The following is a 20187-nucleotide window of genomic DNA, read 5'->3' as shown; positions in this document are numbered from 1 at the left end:
CCTTCATCACTTTAAATATGTCCTGCCAGTCCCTTCTGGCTTGCAGAGTTTCTGCTGAAAGATCAGCTGTTAACCTTATGGGGATTCCCTTGTGTGTTATTTGTTGTTTTTCCCTTGCTGCTTTTAATATGTTTTCTTTGTATTTAATTTTTGACAGTTTGATTAATATGTGTCTTGGCATATTTCTCCTTGGATTTATCCTGTATGGGACTCTCTGTGCTTCCTGGACTTGATTAACTATTTCCTTTCCCATATTAGGGAAGTTTTCAACTATAATCTCTTCAAATATTTTTTCAGTCCCTTTCTTTTTCTCTTCTTCTTCTGGAACCCCTATAATTCGAATGTTGGTGCATTTAATGTTGTCCCAGAGGTCTCTGAGACTGTCCTCAATACTTTTCATTCTTTTTTCTTTATTCTGCTCTGCAGTAGTTATTTCCACTATTTTATCTTCCAGGTCACTTATCCGTTCTTCTGCCTCAGTTATTCTGCTATTGATCCCATCTAGAGTATTTTTCATTTCATTTATTGTGTTGTTCATCGTTGTTTGTTTCATCTTTAGTTCTTCAAGGTCCTTGTTAAAGTTTCTTGCATTTTGTCCATTCTATTTCCAAAATTTTGGATCATCTTTACTATCATTATTCTGAATTCTTTTTCAGGTAGACTGCCTATTTCCTCTTCATTTGTTAGGTCTGGTGGGTTTTTATCTTGCTCCTTCATCTGCTGTGTGTTTTTCTGTCTTCTTATTTTGCTTATCTTACTGTATTTGTGGTCTCCTTTTTGCAGGCTTCAGGTTCGTAGTTCCCATTGTTTTTGGTGTCTGTCCCCAGTGGCTAAGGTTGGATCAGTGGGTTGTGTAGGCTTCCTGGTGGAGGGGACTAGTGCCTGTGTTCTGGTGGATAAGGCTGGATCTTGTCTTTCTGGTGGGCTGGTCCACATCTGGTGGTGTGTTTTGGAGTGTCTGTGGACGTATTATGATTTTAGGCAGCCTCTCTGCTAATGGGTGGGGTTGTGTTCCTGTTTTGCTAGTTGTTTGGCATAGGATGTCCAGCACTGTAGCTTGCTGGTCGTTGAGTGAAGCTGGGTGCTGGTGTTGAGATGGAGATCTCTGAGAGATTTTCGCCGTTTGATATTATGTGGAGCTGGGAGGTCTCTTGTTGACCAGTGTCCTGAAGTTGGCTCTCCCACCTCAGAGGCACAGCACTGACTCCTGACTGCAGCACCAAGAACCTTTCATCCACACGGCTCCTTAATTTGGGATGATTGGTTGTCTATTCAGGTATTCCACAGATGCAGGGTATATCAAGTTGATTGTGGAGCTTTAATCCGCTGCTCCTGAGGCTGCTGGGAGAGATTTCCCTTTCTCTTTGTTCGCACAGCTCCCGGGGCTCAGCTTTGGATCTGGCCCCGCCTCTGCATGTAGGTCTCCGGAGGGCGTCCTTTGCTTAGACAGGACGGGGTTAAAGGAGCAGGGGACTTGGGAGCTCTGGCTCACTCAGGCCGGGGCGGGGGGGGGGGGGGGGGGGGAGGGAGGGGCACGGAGTGCAGGGCGGGGCTGCGGCGGCAGAGGCCGGCGTGACGTTGCACGAGCCTGAGGCGTGCTGTGCCTTCTCCCAGGGAAGTTGTACCTGGATCCCGGGACCCTGGCAGTGGCGGGCTGCACAGGCTCCCGGGGAGGTGTGGAGAGTGACCTGTGCTCGCACACAGGCTTCTTGGTGGCGGCAGCAGCGGCCTTAGCGTCTCATGCCCGTCTCTGGGATCCGCGCTTTTAGCCGCGGCTCGGCCCGCCTCTGGAGCTCCTTTAAGCAGCGCTCTGAATCCCCTCTCCTCGCGCACCAGGAAACAAAGAGGGAAGAAAAAGTCTCTTGCATCTTCGGCAGCTCCAGGCTTTTCCCGGAGTCCCTCCCGGCCAGCCGTGGCGCACTAGCCCCCTGCAGGCTGTGTTCACGCCGCCAACCCCAGGCCTCTCCCTGCGCTCCGACCAAAGCCCGAGCCTCAGCTCCCAGGCCCTCCCGCCCCGGCGGGTGAGCAGAGAAGCCTCTCGGGCTGGTGAGTGCCGGTCGGCCCTGAGTCTCTGTGCGGGAATCTCCCCGCTTTTCCCTCCGCACCCCTGTTGCTGTGCTCTCCTCCGCGGCTCCGAAGCTTTCCTCCTCCGCCACCCGCAGTCTCCGCCCGCAAAGGGGCTTCTGGTGTGTGGAAACTTTCCTCCCTCACGGCTCCCTCCCACTGGTGCAGGTACCGTCCCTATCCTTTTGTCTCTGTTTTTTCTTTTCCCTACCCGGGTACGTGGGGAGTTTCTTGCCTTTTGGGAGGTCTGAGGTCTTCTGCCAGCGTTCAGTAGGTGTTCTGTAGGAGTTGTTCCACGTGTAGATGTATTTCTGGTGTATCTGTGGGGAGGAAGGTGATCTCCGCGTCCTACTCTTCCGCCATCTTCCCGGAAGCCCCCCTCTTCTGAATAACTAGGCTTTAAAGTGCTTAGGCCCTGGATTCTACCTCAGCAAGTTTCTGCCTAAAACTGAAGTGGATTTAGGCCCTAACCGGCTTCTGAATAACTAGGCTTTAAATGCTTGGGCCTTGAATTGTACCTTTGCCACATTCTGACTAAAACTGAAGAGAAGCAGAGTTTCGAGAACATGTCATTGAGGCGGTGGGAGAGGCTGGGGTTTGGAGCACATGGGACACGGCGTAGCCCTTTTTTTTTTTTTTTTTGGTACGCGGGCCTCTCACTGTTGTGGCCTCTCCCGTTGCGGAGCACAGGCTCCGGACGCGCAGGCTCAGCGGCCATGGCTCACGGGCCCAGCCGCTCCGCGGCATGTGGGATCCTCCCGGACCGGGGCACGAACCCGCGTCCCCTGCATCGGCAGGCGGACTCTCAACCACTGCGCCACCAGGGAAGCCCCGGCGTTGTCCTGTGCCTTCTCGGGTGAGGGCCGGCCGAGCAGTCTTCCAGGTGTAGGCGCTCGGGGTGCGTTGTATAAGTGAGAAAGCATCAGCAGCGTTTCCGTGCTGGTCTGCTTTCTCTCACCTCCGCGAGCTGCTGGAACGTGTTCGACATTCTGCCTGCCCCGGGGTGAACCACGCCGCATTCAGCCCCCTTCTGTGCCGCTGCTGGGCCCTCTCTCCTCCCGGCAGGAGCGGCAGGTGGGCGGCTGCTCCAGGAGGCTCTGGCACCGTCTTCTGGCCGCTTCAGTGAAATGGGAAAACAGTCGGCAGCTGGCTGTGAGCACGGGGCCGAGGAGGGAGGAAGAGGCGCGATAGACTTGTTCGCCATTGGCAGAGTCGGTGGCCTCGACGCCTTGCACGAGGCCGTGTTAACAGTCCCCGTGAGGCTGGCGGTGGTGCGTGTCGGGGGCCCGGCAGCGTGGGGTGGATTTTCAGCGGTTACAGCGGCCGGGCGAGAGCACTGGGTAGGTGGAGGCTTGCACTGAATCAGGGCGTGGCTTACTGAGCCTCCTGGGTTCCCGCTGCAGAGGAGACTTGTTACCTGCATGTCCTGTTCAGTGTTGCAACAGAGATCATTACTACCTCTCCGAGTTCATCCAGCTTTACAGCATTTAGGGTCTGGAGTTGGAAATTGAACCTTCAAAGCCATCATACCAATTCTTCCTTTCAGTGTGAATGTGGGAAAACAATCTAGCTTTTGTTATTGGATCCTAAAGTTAATATTCCTATATGTGCCTGTAATTATTTTATTGGACTCAAAAATGAGTTGCTTTCCCCATATGTCTTCCAGCCTAGTATAATGGGATGAACCATAATGGACTGTTAATAAATATTTGTGAACGGTGGTAATGCTTTAAATAGGAATCAAATGGCTTAAGCAAGCAACAGCTTCCCATTCTCCTTGTTCTTAGTTCCTGTGCCCGCCAGTGAAAGGTGCTTGGCTCTTCAGAAGTGCTGTTTTGATCATTTTCTCCTTGCACCTAATTTGAGTGAGTCTCACTAGAATACTTCATTGTTGTCAGTGTGGTTCATTCATTTGAAGGTTGCATTAATTTTCAAGTTCCATATTCATTTCTTACTTTGCTATGTGAATCCCGAACCTAGGCTCTTGAGTGGATTAGGGTAACAGGGAGGTCCATATTAGACCCGGTCCAGAAGGACTGAGGTTTTGGAATATTGAAAAAAGAATTTTCTGGCAACCGGGGCCACCTGAAGTTAGAAGTGAGCTGCCTGGCTGTGCAGCGTCCACCAGAGGGACACACCTGTTGGTGCCTGGCGATTGCTCAGAAGAGCAACCTTCAGTATTTTTCTTTGGCATTTGGATGTAGTCACTGTTTTGGTGAAGATGAAATAACATATTTTGCTTTCTTTTTCCTTACAGAAAACCCAGCCATCTTCATGTGTAAATGTTGTAACCTTTTCTCACCAAGTCAATCGGAACTCCTCTCCCACGTTTCTGAGAAGCACGCAGAAGAGGGGGTTAATGTGGATGAGATCATCATTCCCCTGAGGCCTCTGAGTACCCCTGAACCCACCAACCCAGGCAAAACTGGAGATGGTAAGGGGGCTGGGGTGCTGGGCGAGAGCGGCACGCCCATGGTGTGCCTGAGGGCGATGATGATGCTTATTTGCTCTCAAATACTTTGATTCTCAGTTTCTGTCTGGTGGGCATAGGGTCTCATAAAAATCCAAATCTCCAACCGGAGGTCACAATAATTTCCATTTGTAGATCTGCTCAAGTAAGATTGTGTGTTTGAATTCCCTGTACCCAGGCTCTGTAGGTGCTTCTCCAATGCCTGGTTGGTAGATGGAGGGATGAATGAGTGAATGAATGAATGAATAAATGAAAGGAATTGACACCATCCAGCCGGGTAAAAAGCACGAGCTTATTGTCAGACAAGCGTGCTTAACCCAGCGCCAGCACCTGCTACTGCATTACCTGAAGCAAATGATGTTACTCCTCTGAGCCTCACTTTGCTCATCTGAAAAATGAAGACAAATCTGCCTGTCGCAAGGGGGTCTGTGAGGATGAAGTCAAAGATATGGTGACAGCACCAAGGATGATGCCTGGAACAAAGAAGATGAGAGGGAATCTGTTATGATAACATACATCATGAATGAATAAGGATATATAATCTTCGAAACAGCACGGCTGGACTGCTCATGTGTACCTGCAACAGGGATTCCCATCGCAGAGCTTTGATTCGCAGAATCCTTCAGGTTCATAGTCAGTGTCAGAAGTGAGACACATCTTGTTTGCAGTGTCCAGACACTTCCTACTGAATGGCATCAGATGCAGCAGGTGGATGGATTAGAGAAACCATCCAGGCACTGTAATTAGGTCCCTGCAGACGAAGAAATATATAGTATAGGAGGAGCAGCTGAAAACCAGAGTCAGAAAAAGTCCCCACAAAACTATTTTCATACGATGAGAGATGATGGCCAGTCTCCTGTGCAGAAGCTCGATCTGTGGCAGTAAACGTCCCGTCGCAGGATTCGTTAGTCACACTAATAATCCAATTGCTCTTTCTTGGGAATATTTAGACTGGCATTTCTGAAGAGGCTGGCTTACTGATCATCTGTCTGACACCGTTAACAAGGAGAGACTCCAGACACAAAATGTTTTGTTTGAGTCCCTCTGGCCGTTCCCAGGGTACTCAGAGAAACATGCCTGACAGAAGATTGAGTTGTTGAGAAGTTAGGAGAAATTCTACTTGTTACTGTTAGTGGCATAAGGTGAAAACTCTCCATTCTCAACATCTCGGCACTCACGGGAGTTTCCTCCATCTCCTGGCTGCTCCTTCAATTGTTGGGCTGCATCCTGCAGGCCTACAGGGCCTGTGCTTGCCCAGCTTCAAGGCCGAAGAAAGAGCCCAGAGTCAGCAACAGAGGCATCAGGGTTTTAATGGGTGGGGGAGCTTACAGGTCTGAAGCAAAGTCCGGGAGGGACACCCCACCGTGTGCGGGGCGTGGAGGGCAGGACATGGGGCAGTCTTTGCTCCCGGGGGAAGGGGAGGTTACCAGGTACAGGGGAATTGATGTCAGCTGGGCTCATTAGTTAGGAGGGAAACCAGTCGAGGGGCACGCCCCTCACCACCCCTTTGATAAGCTATCACTAGCTGGGGCCTGGGGCAAGACAGAGGAAGGGCAGTCATGTGAGTAGGGTGTAGGTGAACCAGGCCCTGACCGGGCAGGGGATGGACAGAACAAAAGAACAGCCATCTGAGGGGCCTGGTCATACCCTCCACCCTGCGTACCCTGCACGACCCTTACAGTCTTGGTCCGCTCATCTTCCTTGATATCCCTGGGGTCAGGTATGTAGGGGACACTGCAACCAGACACCACAGTACAATACGGCCAAAGTATCATGAGTAAGATACCTAGAACTGTATGCTCAGAGCAGTCATTTGCCACGATGTGGGCAAATTTTGGAGCCAAGTGCGTATAAGGTCAATGGAGAGGGAGTCAATGGCAGCAGTGCCCTGTCCAGTTATGAGGAAGGTAAGGCCATGTCTGGTTTTCACAAACCCAGAGCCACCCCATGGGGAGGGGAAGGCCCGGCTTTAAGGGGAACATTCTGGTGGCCTAGCCAGGAGTCAGCAGTCACAGTACAGGTCTGCCACCCATGTTATGTTGGGTGCAGTGAGGGGTGGACCCATTAGGTCTTTCTAACCAAAAAGCAGTTAATCCCACTAGTTGGACTTGTGTGTCCAGAAGCCAGCCTATTCCACTCCACCCAGCGTAGCCCGGGGGGGGCTCATAGGCAGTCAGTTGTACAGTAATGTTTACCGATGGGGGTCCTTCTGATGTACTGGCACATGGGACCAGAAGAGGTGAGTCGTCTTCCCCCATGGTCGGTAGTCCCCACATAGTCGCGTTAGCCAGGTCGATTTTTCATGGAAGCCTGGGGGAGGGCGGCAGCGGCATCTCGCTGGACACTCAGCAACTAGACTCATTTCCTTCGCTCAGGCTAGGGACGCAATGTAAGACATCTAACAGGCACAACGCAGGGGAGATCATGACAATTTAGCACAATACGAGCAGTAACCACATCTGAGATACAGTTCAGAAAACTCTCCAGTAATAGGAGAACGTGTCTAAAATCGTATATACAATGGCCACCTAGTTTTACCTTGGATGTCTGAACCGTTTTGGCTTTCCATTGCATCCCCTTCCTCAATGGCCAAAGCAGATGTACAATGCCTGTCTGAAAGGCCAAAAGACAGGCTGCTCTGGTCAGTAAAGTTTAAGTTAAACCATGTATAAGCCGGAATGACTTCCCCATACTGCAGTATGTGCAGATTTTTCCATCATTTCCCCTTTTGATTGCACATCTTCCAGTAGAAAGCACTGATGATCAAAACATTTGTCCCGAGATGCTGGGGTGCTTTCTCCTACCCCAGGTTCAGATCATGTGGGTGCTAGGCCTCCTGTATATTCACCTAGTCGTTCACATTGGGGGAAAACTAATCAGATCTCGTGAACAGGCTCAGGTATGTTAATGGGGGAAACACTTTATAGGTTATACATTTTATTACTTATACCCAATTGTCACACAAGCATTGTACATGTGCTTTTAGCAGCAGACTTAAAGCAAGCAGTGTCGTACTTCATGAGTGATTATACTCTGTGACAGTTTCACTAGATCATTTTCTTTCAATCCAGAACATCAGGGCAAAAGTATGGCTAACACAATAACTTTCATAAATACAGACCTCAATTAACAGAACTAGAATTTAACATCCACTGAAACATAATATTGTTCTTTCTAAAATTACCCTCATCTCCACCAAACTCAGCCAATCAAAATTAATTTGTTGGCAATATAAGTCTGGTCAGTTGACCACATAGGCTCCTCCAAACTGGCTGAGGGGGAACTCCTCAGGAGGCTCAGACTGAATTCCCAAAAGGCCTCTCAGGGCCAGGAAAACAGTGCCAAAGGCCTGCCGTCAGGCTCTGCCTCGATGGATTTCTCGGTCCCTAAAACATTGAGATTCCTGTACATGCCAGGAGACGGTCTTTCCCATTCATCTGATAAGGCTGCTCAGAACCCTAGAGTTCCCAATTTCTGGAGGGACCAGGCAGAGAGAAAAGAAAAATGTTTCAATTCTACAGGTGTAATTTACCCAGTTGCTGTAAGTCATAACCAGCTTGAGGGGAAGGGTTTCTCTCTATCTGCAAAACAGATCAAACCAGGAACATTCCAGACAAAACCCATAAAAATTATAACCATATTGACCAGTTCACTCAGTAAGCAATCTTTCTGTTAACTTTTAATGAAGCCATCAGGTTTTCCATTAGGATTCTTTAATTTCTTACCCAGTTCAGCAGTATATTCTAAAGTTTATCAGAGACCTGTTACTGTCAAAATGTGCTTAACTGTGAATCTTCTTGAAGATGAAACACTTTTGCAAAAGCATCAGAGTAAAACAATAACTGTCTATAAAAGATGAAAGACTTAAAAAGTCATGGTTAAACACCTGATTACAATGTAATCGATAAACTTGGTTACAATAACTAGAATTATGACTGATTATAATTTTATCCCTTGAAAACCATAACCTCTGGCAAAAACCAATAAGCAAGTCATTCTGCATTTCCTGATTGGAAAATTTAATGCTTTAGTCTTCCTCTCCTAAGCAGGCATAGGTAGATAAGCTTAGACCCACCCAGCAATTAATGTTCTAATATTTTATCCTATTTGAAATGACCCATGAATTTTTTTCTTTTAACTTAGTTTCCAAGTTACCGAAATCTGGAGAGACTATTTTAGACAGACATTCCCAAAACATAATTATTTCTATAGAGTTTACCTAGAGGCTCTTTTTTCTCCTTTACTCTTAGAGATCACAAAAGATGAAAGTTCCCGGGAGCCTAGGTAGATCATTTCTCAAAGGCACAAGAGAAATACCAGTTCCTTCTAGAGAGCTAGCTTAACCAATTACAAAAGGCTCACTTAGATACAATAGCAGAGCCATTAGAGGGCACTGTGCTCCAGATCTCTCGGCAGCCTTCGCTCAGCAAGGACAGCCACCCTGGGATTTCCCTGCAACTTTGGAGCCCACGTGTTAGTGGACACCTGTCCCGAGATTACGCCCGCAGTTTTCGGGCCCCGCATGCTAGTGGACGGCCTCCGCAGCTTTCCATTCCCGACATTTCGGCGCTCACGGGAGTCTCCTCCAGTTGTTGGGCTGCATCCTGCAGGCCTACAGGGCCTGTGCTTGCCCAGCTTCAGGGCGGAAGAAAGAGCCCAGAGTCAGCAACAGAGGCATCAGGGGTTTAATGGGTGGGGGAGCTTACAGGTCTGAAGCAAAGTCCGGGAGGGACACCCCACCGTGTGCGGGGCGTGGAGGGCAGGACATGTTGGTAGCCCTCGTCCCCGGGGGGAAGGGGAGATTACCAGTTACAGGGAAATTGATGTCAGCTGGGCTCATTAGTTAGGAGGGAAACGAGTCGAGGGGCACGCCCTTCACTGCCCCTTTGACAAGCTATCACTAGCTGGGGCCTGGGTCAAGTACACAGGAAGGTCAGTCGTGTGAGTAGGGTGCAGGTGAAGCAGCCCTGGTCAGGCAGGAGATGGACAGAGAGCAAGAGTACAGCCATCTTGAGTGGCCTGACCGTGCGGTGCTCTTGTGGTGCTCTTGGTATGATCAGGTTCTTACCTTTGAACTTCTTTTAAAAGTTATTTTCCTTTATTAACTAATTTACTTTTCACTTAAATTCTTCCTGAATACATTTTCTTTGGGTGTGTGGGTGCGTGTATATACTGGAAGATTAGTTGCCTGTGTAATTTAATTTTAAAAAGTATTTCTTAAGACTTTAATTAGACTTAGACTGTTAATATGAGAAAATTTCTTCAAAAGTCTTTCATTAAGAACCGCAAGTCCTTTCTCTCCTCTTTGTCCAAGTCTATAAAGTTTGAGATTTCCAGAATCTTAGTTTCTCTCTAATGATTTCCATTCAGGTTTAACCTTCACAGTTCATTTCAAGTTGAGAGATGCTTGAAATGGTTTAATTAAACCTTTAACTGAGTAGTAATTGATTTATTATTTTGGCCTCCCTTTATAACATGAAGGTTCCTAAATCCTCTGGTTTATTTTATAGCCTTTTAATCTCTTTTGCTCGTGTTGGCAAAGGTCTGCAGAAGAGCCTTTTATTTTTCTCCCTTCTTGCTAATCAAATCTCTGGCTCTGGTCCAAGGAAAAAATTCCTTAATGGACCAAGTTCATTCTCCCTCTTGTATGTATGCATGAGTGTGTAAAAGAGAATGTGTGCATGTGTATCTGTGAATGTGTGTTAGTGATGGGTGAGTGTGCACTGGGTGTGTGTGTGTGTGATGGGTGAGTGTGTGCACACACTTGCTCATCCTGATGGAGGCGGGGACACTGGGCTTACCTGAGCAGGAATTTACGTGGGTCTGCTGAGAGCCGGGTTTTGGTTCTTCCATCATCTTCCCCTTTCATACTTCCAATAGGAACTCTGCGTTTCTCCTTTTGCTCTCTCCCTTCTCTCCCCTTCCCCTTCCCTCCTTCTTAATTTATTCCTTAATTGCACCTGCTGTATGCCTGGGTGCTGTGCTAGGTGCTGGGAGCACAGAGCAGGCCCAGGCACTGTCCTGCTGGTGCTGCCTCCTGGCTGGTGGGTGGCATTTGGACAAAGAGGAGGTTTCAGTGCAGTGGGGAAGGTGCTCCTCTGGGATTAGGTTTGGGCTGCTAAAGAGGGGGGACGCGTGGTCTAGTTGGAGGGTGAAAGGAGGCTTCGCAGGGGAGGTTGCCGTCTAAGTTTAAATCTGTGTTGTCTCTTCTGGGCACTTACCACGAATAAAGTCACTCTGAGTGTGTAGGCATCTTGGACTCGCTGTCCCAGGAGCCTCTGAGCCCCGAGCCCTCTTGTCTGCTCTGGCAGGCAGCCTGGGGGCAGCGGGCTCCGATGGACTCAGGTTTCAGTGCTGGGGCTTTCATGGGATGCTGCGGCTGCGCTGGCGCACCTGCTGCTTTTGTGGGGATTACAAAAAGGTGTCTCCATCCTGGGCTGATGAGTTAGCAGTGGGTGTTCTTTCTGGGTGGCTGAGGATAGAGTGCTCAGGGCTGACGCAGGCAGTGCAGGGCGCTCCGCCTGCTGGTGGAGCCTGACCTGGGACAGGGACAGGGATGGGGACAGGCCCCCGCCTGCCCTCTGTGGCCCTCACGCAGGGGTCAGTCTGCACCACAGCCGCGGAGGGGCTGCTGGTGGCTTAGGCAAGTGGCTTTTGTTATCTGTTAAAGGGGGATAAGATATTAGCCTTTTAAAAAACGGATTCTGAGACAAATGCATGTTAGTACCTAACGTCTTAGAACCTGGTGTGTGCACGGTGCCCTTCTAGCCCTCCCACCCACTGTGTATCCATCGGCTGTTCAGGTCGGGAGTTGGGTCACACTGAAGCTTGAGGCTGGGTGAACTATCATCGTTTTCCCGCAGAACTCAGAGTAGAGGTCAAAATGTGCTATTTCTATGCTCCGATATTAACCTAACTGGCGTGGATGTGAGGTTCACGGACTGAGGCAAACAGATCTGGGTTCAAATCCTAGCTTGGCTACTTCTGGGTCTTGGGGCAGACTGATTCATTTTCTTTTTTTTTTTCTTTCAGTTTTTTTTAGAATAATTAATTTATTTTTGGCTGCATTAGGTCTTCGTTGCTGCGCGCGGGCTTTCTCTAGTTGCGGCGAGCGGGGCTACTCTTTGTTGCGGTGCACGGGCTTCTCATTGCGGTGGCTTCTCTTGTTGCAGAGCATGGGCTCTAGGTGCGCGGGCTCAGTCGTTGTGGCACGTGGCTCAGTAGTTGTGGCTCACGGGCTCTAGAGCACAGGCTCAGTAGTTGTGGCGCACGGGCTTAGTTGCTCCGCAGCCTGTGGGATCTTCCTGGACCAGGGCTGGAACCCACATCCCCTGCCTTGGCAGGCGGATTCTTAACCACTGCACCACCAGGGAAGCCCTGATTAATTTTCTTAAGCCTCAGTGTCCTCTGTAGAATGGGAAATCCTCAGGGATTTGCTGGGCAATGCACGTGAAGGGCTTAGCATGTGCCTGAGACATATGTGCCTAGTGATTGTTAATTGTTGCTGTTATTTATGTGGCATTTCCACATGATCGCTGCTAAAACCACAGGGAGCAGTCTTGGGGTGCCCTCTGCCTCCCTGGAGCTTTGCATTATAGGGCAGGCTGCAGCCTGTCCTGTAGAGGGGTGCTGCGTCCCTGAAAACCTAAATGCCCCTAAAAGACCCACGGTCCCTTGCTTCTGACATCATTCACTGTCCCTCTGTTGCTGCCTGGGCTCCTGGGAGCTAAATGTTGGGGAGGCTGACTGTCAGGGCCTGGCAGTGTTAGTGGTTCAGGATATTCCTAAATTCTCGAGTTGGTGTGGCTGGAGGCTGAGCTGCAAAGTGGGAGTTGGAAGGCTGGCTTTATCCTTGGTCTTAGGCAGAGTGGAATTTATACACCTCTAATTCTATATTGGCTTTCTCGGTGTGTGAGACGTTTTAAAATGAAGAAATCGAGTCAAAAGTGCCTTAATGAACAAGAACGGGTGTACGTCGAGGAATCACACGATCTAACAGCGGACGGACTGGGAAGGTAATAGTGTCTTCAGAGAGACAGTCCAAGTCAGAACACGCACGCCTGTAGCCATAACAATGCGCAGTCACCATATGTCGATCACCTTCTAAGTGCTGTGCTCAGCATTTCAATGGACTGCTGTTTATCAATGGTGACTGTATAGAATAGAGGCAGTTTTGTGTTTATTTTTCCTGTTAGAAACTGAGGCTGGCGGGGATTTGAACTTAGGCCTGCCCAACTCCCAGCTGCTGTTCTCTGCAGTGCACCCCTTGGCTCCACTACCATGTCCAGAACTGACCCGAGGGCCACCAGACTCAGCAGAAAGATCTGGGCGGTGAAGAAGGAACCCAGATCCTGGGTCTGCCAGCTCAGTGGAAGGTCCTGGAAAATGTGCCAAGTCCCTTCAACCTTTGGGTCGGTCCTTCGTTTCTTTTCCTATTGAGGAGTTAGATTTGCTGCATCCATCTCTGAAGGTTTTTATGAGGATAAAATGTGATAGTAGCTGCGAAAGTGCCTCACGAACTTGAGTGATGTACACATAAAGGGCTTATGTTATTAGATTTTTGATAATGTTGAGGTTTCTTTCATGATGCTCGTGTCATCTTTTGGGCTGATTCTTTCCGTCCCTTGCTAGGTCAGGTCTTGGCTCTACAAGGATAATTTTCTGCCTGTGAGGAAGTTGTCCCCAGTAGTGGATTTGGGACGGGGTCGAGATGCACCGTGGCTTGCCCCTTTCTTCCTGTTGGAAACTTGGGACCTAGGAAATGCCTTGTTTTCGAAATGCATCTTTTCCTATTAAGCAGCCGATCAACGTGTGTATTTCTGTATTAAGTATCTGCTACGTCTCCAGCTCTGCCCGAGATCCTGTGGGACCTCAGGGTGTATGATGGAAGGTGGGGAGAGAGCAACACAGTCAGGAAATGGTGTGGGTGAGCTTGCACACGTGTGTGCCTTACACGCAACTGCGGGGCCAGCCAGGGTCGGCCGAGCTGCCTCACAGAGGAGGTACTGAGATGTGAACTGGGCCTGGAGTTAGGGTTCTGATTGGGGTGCAGGAGGGCGCACAGCACAAGGAAGCAAAAAAGAGGCAGGTGTTCCCTCTGCATATTTAGGGAGGCCTAGAACACTGCCCTGAGTGGTTGAGAGAGAGAGCGAGCACGCATGCGCGTGTGTGTGTTTCTGTGTGTTTGTGCACGCGTGCGCACGTGTGTAGGGTGAACTGTGCGATAAAGGGCCTGGAAAGCCAGGTCTCAGAGTCGTGGGGCAAAGTCCTCAAGAACAATGGAAAGTTCTAGAGCAAGAGAGTGGCAGTGAGACGGGGTGGAGGCTGAGAGAGACCAGAGCAGAAAGCTGGACTCTGAGATGCCGTGCAGGGGTCTAGGTGAGCGGAGACGGGGTGTACGGGCAGGTGTCTTCAGGACAAAATCCACAGAGTTCAGTGATGCCTGAGTAGAGGAATTCAGGGAACAGGAGCAGGAACTGAAATTTCCTCCATTCAGACGCCATTAAAATGTGTCAATTTAGAGGCGACAGGATTTTCCTCGCCCCGTTTTGCCTTCTCCGCTCTTCTGTACCGTGGGGGTAGTTGACAGCAGCAACTCGTTTTCGGGGCTTAAATGGTGCCAAGTGCATCTATGCCTGTTTCATGTTTAGCTAACTAATTGGTCTTGAGGATCTGGACTATGGATGCAGCAAGATGTAAGCTTAGTTTTGTCACCGTCGTGTTAGAGGTTTTCCAGAGCTTTCAGGGCTGATTTTATGTTTCTTCCTTGACGGCAGATTGCACCCTGCTTGTTGGGGTGCAGTCACCACGATTTACGGGGTGCCCACTGGGTGGGACACCGGGTCACATGCTGGGGCATAAAAAGCCATCGGGACAGGACTCAGTCTTCAGGGGGTCCTGCCTGTGGAGAGGCACATGCATGACTCTTGGGTCCGGCCGGCCGTGCTGCACTCCCGCTGTGTGGGGAGAGGGGTCGCACCCGTGGGCACCGCGGCTGCCGCCTGCTCTGGGCGTCCCCAGGGAGAGGGCGCTGGGTACCCTGCTGCCATGAGTGCCGAATCTGAACCTGAGGGGAAGGGCACGGTTTCTGCAAGACTTTGACGTCTGCCCAGGATTGCTGACGCCAGCCACAAATTTGAGGGTTCCCAGGGCCACCCACGCTTCTGCAGCTAGGTACGAGCTTGAGGCACCCAAAGGACTCCCTCAGGTTGGATAATTTTCTAGAATGACTCACAGAACTCAGGAAAGCACTGTACTTGTGATGACAGTTCTAAACAAAAAGGGTACAGGTCAGAACGAGCCAAAGGGGGAGATGCCTGGGTGAGGTCGGGATGGGGGAGGGGGTTCTAGACAAGGGGCTTTCGGTCCCCCTCCCACACCCGTGGTGTCCTGGACGCCGCTGCCTTCTTCTGGCTACATTACATGACAGGACTCGAGTATTTCCAACCAGGGATGCTCACCCGAGCCTTTGGTGTCCAGAGATGTTTGGGGCTCGATGACACACTGCTCACGTGGCTGTCCCCCAGTCTCCAGCTTCTCCTGGGGGTCAGACTAAGACCTCTCTTCTCCAGTTCATCCAGAGGTCGGAACTGATCTGACCTGTTGCAGAGCCCCTGAAACAAGTCACAGCGTTAGTCCTGTGGCTAAAGCCCCTGTGCACATGGGCACTGCTGTCAGGCAGGGCCTTCCAGGGGCCTAGAGCTCACCCTCAGTGGCTGAGGGCAGACCTCTCTACGGGTAAAGCCCCTTCTTCACTACACAGCTGCATCCTCAGGACATTTCAGAGGAGGACCTCAGTCTGCGTGGCGGGGTGCGGAGTCTGGCATCAGGGTTGGGACCACGGTCTCCTACAAACTGTTAAGCAACACGTTTCTGCAGCTCAGCGGATGGGACACGAGGTGGGCGTTTTGTAGCCTCTTCGCGAACTCTGCTCCTCTATTAACTGCTGCTTCAGTAAGTTGCTGTTGTAAAGAGTAATAAGGAGGAGAATTTTAATGACTTCGAGGTGAAGAGTTTGTCCTCACTGCACCTCCCTTTCCTCACCTCCCCCTCCAGCCTCCCTTCCACATTGGCTGGGCCTCCTGTCCACACAGCTGACATTCTCCTTGGTAAAATTTCAGTGTGGCCAGAGGGATCCAAGGGGCTTGTGCCCTTGCTCATTTGTTCTGGTCTCTTCGTTTGCTTTCTTGTTGTTTAGTACTTTTTTCTCCCCTGTTCCTGACCACCCCCATCCTCGTCTCCGACATGTCCGGTGAGATAGAAGGAAGGCAGTGACTGTGTGTTGGGCTGGGCTGCCCTGGCCACGGAAGGCCCTGGTTCGGAGCTCTAGGTCAAGGGGGAGCCATGCTTAGCACTGCAGCTCAGTGGAAACTCTGCTCTGCAGGGAGCTCCCCGTCTCAGCTCCTCCCCCATGCTGGTGCCTGATCCCTCTGAGCTCTTGGGGACCCCACGTCACAGCAGGCTTCTCTGTCCAGAGCCCTCATTGTCATGCTGCTCTTTCCCTGCAGACTTTGCTCAGGAACCTTCCTGCCCTCTTCGCCCGCCCCATGGCTTTCCTGTCTGATTTGGGAGCACAAGTGACCCACTTAAGGGGTCCTCACGGTGGTAGCAGTGGGCACTGTGGCTGACGTTTTCTGGGCAGAACCGTAGCCTTGGGGAGAGCAGGAGGGACCTTGAACGTATCATAATTCCGCAGATGACATTCCCTCAAGATGGTGCTAGAAGCTAGGACCCTTCCTCTGCCCTGATGTTCAGATGCAAAGAGGGCTGCTGACATGCCGTGCCTTAGCCAGACAGGTGGCTCTCCAAAGATGGCATGGCGGCCAGGCTGTGCTGGCCCCCTGCTTGGCCTTCTCTGGGTACCCCTCAAGTCACATCACCTAAGACACACCACTCCACCTTCACACAACGGCACGATGCCTCCTGACCCCACTCACCCATCTTAATTCCCACCTTCCCTTGGAGACAAGTGCCTTAACAATGAATGCTAATTAAGAAGAAATACAAGATGAAAAATGATTTGAAACTTACTCTGAAGCAGCTCTGATCATGACATTTAAATCATTTTGTTTCTAGGAAACTTGAAAAATATTGTCTTCAGTCCTGTAATTGGTGGCTTTAGATTGTAATTATTTTTTCTCTTTTTCATCAGAACAATTTGCATCTAATAATTATGATGCCTTGAAATAGTCTGAATAGTTGTGTAGCTCATTAAGAGCATGAAAAGCCAAGCAGCCTTTGAGAACGCTTTGCAAAGAAGTCCTTAGCAAGTTTCTGAGAACTGGATTTCAGTGGAAATGGTGGGTCATAAGGAGCCTGGTTTGTGAACTGGGGGCTGATGGTCACAACTTAAAATCCTCCCCGGGACTTCCCTGGCGGTCCAGTGGCTAGGACTCCACACTTCCACTGCAGGGGGCATAGGTTTGATCCCTGGTCGGGGAGCTAAGATCCCACAGGCTGCTCGGCCAAAACAAAAACAAAAACAGAAACGTCCTCCCCGCCTTACAGAAGAAGCACGTGCAAAGGTTCTGATAAAGTGATGTTCTTTTTTTTTTTTTTTAAATTAATTTATTTTAGCCGTGTTGGGTCTTCGTTTCTGTGCGAGGGCCTTCTCCAGTTGCGGCGAGCGGGGGCCACTCTTCATCGCAGTGCGCGGGCCTCTCACTGTCGCGGCCTCTCTTGTTGCGGAGCACAGACTCCAGATGCGCAGGCTCAGTAGTTGTGGCTCACGGGCCCAGTTGCTCCGCGGCATGTGGGATCTTCCCAGACCAGGGCTCGAACCCGTGTCCCCCGTGTTGGCAGGCAGATTCTCAACCACTGCGCCACCAGAGAAGCCCTAAAGTGATATTCTTAAGTCACATTATTACAGAATTGATTATATAGTAGCATAGAGGTGCAGAGATATTAGCAGTAAAGATTGTTTGCAGCTGTTCATTTCTGGAACTGCTTTAGACTTTCCTCTTTTAATAAAACGTGGAACCAAACGTATTTCCACACTTGGAAATTGAGTGCATGCCCTGCACTGTCGCCTCCTGTGACTACATGGTGCCCTCTTGCTTCCTTCATAGAGTTTTCGGTCATGAAGAGGAAGAGAGGCAGGCCAAAGGGGTCCACGAAGAAGGCCAGCCCCGAAGAGGAACTGGCGGAAAACAACGTTATTCCCAGCGGGGACAGCCCGCGGGCCCCCGAGGGAGGGGGCAGCCTGACTCCCAGCAGCCTGGAGTGCAGCAAGTGCTGCCGGAAGTTCTCCAACCCACGCCAGCTGCGGAAGCATATCTGCATCATCGTGCTGGACCTGGGCGAGGAGGAGGGAGAGGCCGGTGAGTGCTGCCCGAGGGCCGACCGCGTCACCTGATAACTCACACGGATGTCGCTACTCACATCCGTGCTTCCGTGTTCACTTGTTACTTGGAAATCACACATATTTAGACATGTCCCACCTATCTGGAAAGTGCTCATTTTTGCAATGATTACTGACTGTTACTGTACATCATCTTGGAATCGAGTGTATCACCTGGTAGCTGATGCCCCCAGAGCGCAGGTCACGGTGGGTACTTGAGTTAGACGCTTGCGGGGGCGTTGCAGAGAGGGTCAGACAGTCTCTGTGCTCTCGAGCTTATGTTTGGGGTAAGACAATGGGCTTTTAAAATGCAAAGTGTTACAGGATAATAAATCAGGAGTTGAGAAAGTGTTCTGATGGGAATTCCGGACTGAGCCTGGTGTCGCAGTTTGGGTGGCATTTGGAGTAAAGGAGGGAGGGTGTCTCAGTGGATGAGTGGGACCATGTGAACAGAAGAGCAGACACTGGGATGCTCGAGGCCCCAGTGAGTGATCTTGATGGCCTAGATTGTGGCAGGTATTCTTGAAGAAAGTAAAGAATACCAGGTGCTTCCTCCAGGTAAGTACTTAGCAAGGCTTCAGCTCTGAAATAACTTCTAAAAGAGGCCGAAGGACATGTGAGTGTGAGTAGGGAACGTCACCTAGACGGCTTTCTAGGAGGACCGAAACGGCAAGATTGCACCAGAGAGCTGAGGGCCTCTGCTGTCGTGCTGCTGTTTTTGTTTGATTCTTGCACCATTTTTGAAGTTTTCAAACCACGTCTGAGAATTTAGGAAGTTCTTACTGTGTTTTGTATCACGCTAAGCATGCAGTTCTGGTTACGGATTTGGGCTTTGGACTATGGCTGCCTGGGTTTGAATCCTAGCTCTAGTACTTACTAACTTCATTCTGCTTTATTTTCCTCATCTGTAAAATGGGAATAAAAACAGCACTAGCTAATATGATTACTCTGAGGATTCAGTGAGACAGGACTTCGTACAGTGCTTAGAACGGTACTTGCCGTTTCAAAAGCACCCCATAAGACTGACATGTGCACACTGCTATACTTAAAATGGATAACCAGCAAGGACCTACTGTGTAGCACAGGGAACTCTGCTCAATGTTACGTGGCAGCCTGGATGGGAGGGGAGTTCGGGGGAGAAAGGATACATGTATGTGTATGGTTGAGTCGCTTTGCTGTGAACATGAAACTGTTACAACGTTGTTAATAGGCTGTACTCCAATATAAAATAAAAAGTTAAAAAAGAAACACCCCATAAATGTTAGCTGTTACTGTTACTCATAGCCATATGGACTCAGTGCTGTTGCTGGCCTTCCTGTTTTATAGATAAGAGCATTCAGACACTAAGACATTAAGCAATTTGTCCGGGGTTCTTTAGCTAGAAAGGGATCTTGGCCTTTGAACCCAGACTGTCTGACTCTGAACCCCAATTCTTAAGTCCTAGAAACACCTCCCAACAGTGGAGCAAGACCCTTGGTGTGTAAAATCCTAGCACAGATTGGGTGAATTATTGAGATGAGACATCACCTCATATTTATCAAACATCTAGGTAGGTGGCCAAGGCTCATTGCCAACACCTGTTGCAAGTTGTAGACAACACAAAGTGTTGTTCTTTCCTTTAAACTGCTCTTAAGGTGACCACGTGAGCTCTTACTAGGCTGCAGGGGCTGATGCAAATACTGGACACGGATTCAAACAAGGTAAGGCAGCGGGCTGGCCGCCGTCCCAAGATAGAGCGTGAGTACTCACCGTGTGAGAGACGGGGCAGGAGCACGGTGGTTTCGGAGGAAGCAGCATCTTGCTTCAGAGCCTAATGTCCTTTCGGCAAATACACAGAGTTCTAGCAATAAGGTGGCCGATGGCGGAAGGGTTAGGAGGCCACGGCCCTGCACCTGAGGCGCTCATCTCCAGGGGATTCGTTCCCTCCGGCCCTGCTGATGCAGTTGCTCCCCTCCTCTCTCCACCCACGTCACCTGCCCTCTGAGTGTGTCGCACGCGCCCACACACGCACCCCGCCCCGGCCCCCGCTCTCTTTTTCTCGCACAAATACTCAATGGTTGTCTCGTTTTAACCAGAGGGGCCAGATCTAGCCATCAGGGCAGCTCTGCGTGTACTGGCCCGAGTCCTTGTGAGAACCCAAGTGTCTCTGCTCATTCAGGGCTGTCTCGTTGAGAGTCTGTTTTGGTGTTGTGCCTTCACACGGCTGGCTTGTCCTGTCAGTCCCCCTCTGAGAGACTCCTGGGCTTTCTGCACAGTTGTGGTTAGAAATCAGGGATATCCTCTTCAGCAGCACCGAACATTCTGGCTGTTGATT

General features: G+C 50.1%; 1 protein-coding gene across 2 annotated transcripts in view; it reads left to right on the top strand.

The window, feature by feature from the left end:
• ZFAT (zinc finger and AT-hook domain containing) overlaps positions 1-20187 on the top strand; it is a 185525-nt gene that overhangs the window by 27677 nt on the left and 137661 nt on the right. For both annotated transcript variants that reach the window (XM_030875874.2, XM_060286942.1), the window contains exons 2-3: positions 4322-4498; positions 17602-17853. In XM_030875874.2, coding sequence (XP_030731734.1) covers positions 4322-4498; positions 17602-17853 — 429 coding nt within the window. The remainder of the gene's footprint in view (positions 1-4321; positions 4499-17601; positions 17854-20187) is intronic.

This window comes from Globicephala melas, chromosome 17 (genome assembly GCF_963455315.2).
Source record: "Globicephala melas chromosome 17, mGloMel1.2, whole genome shotgun sequence".
Classification (NCBI taxonomy): domain Eukaryota; kingdom Metazoa; phylum Chordata; class Mammalia; order Artiodactyla; family Delphinidae; genus Globicephala; species Globicephala melas.
Note: the sequence above shows the minus strand (reverse complement) of the source record. Positions and strands in the feature narration are given on the sequence as shown.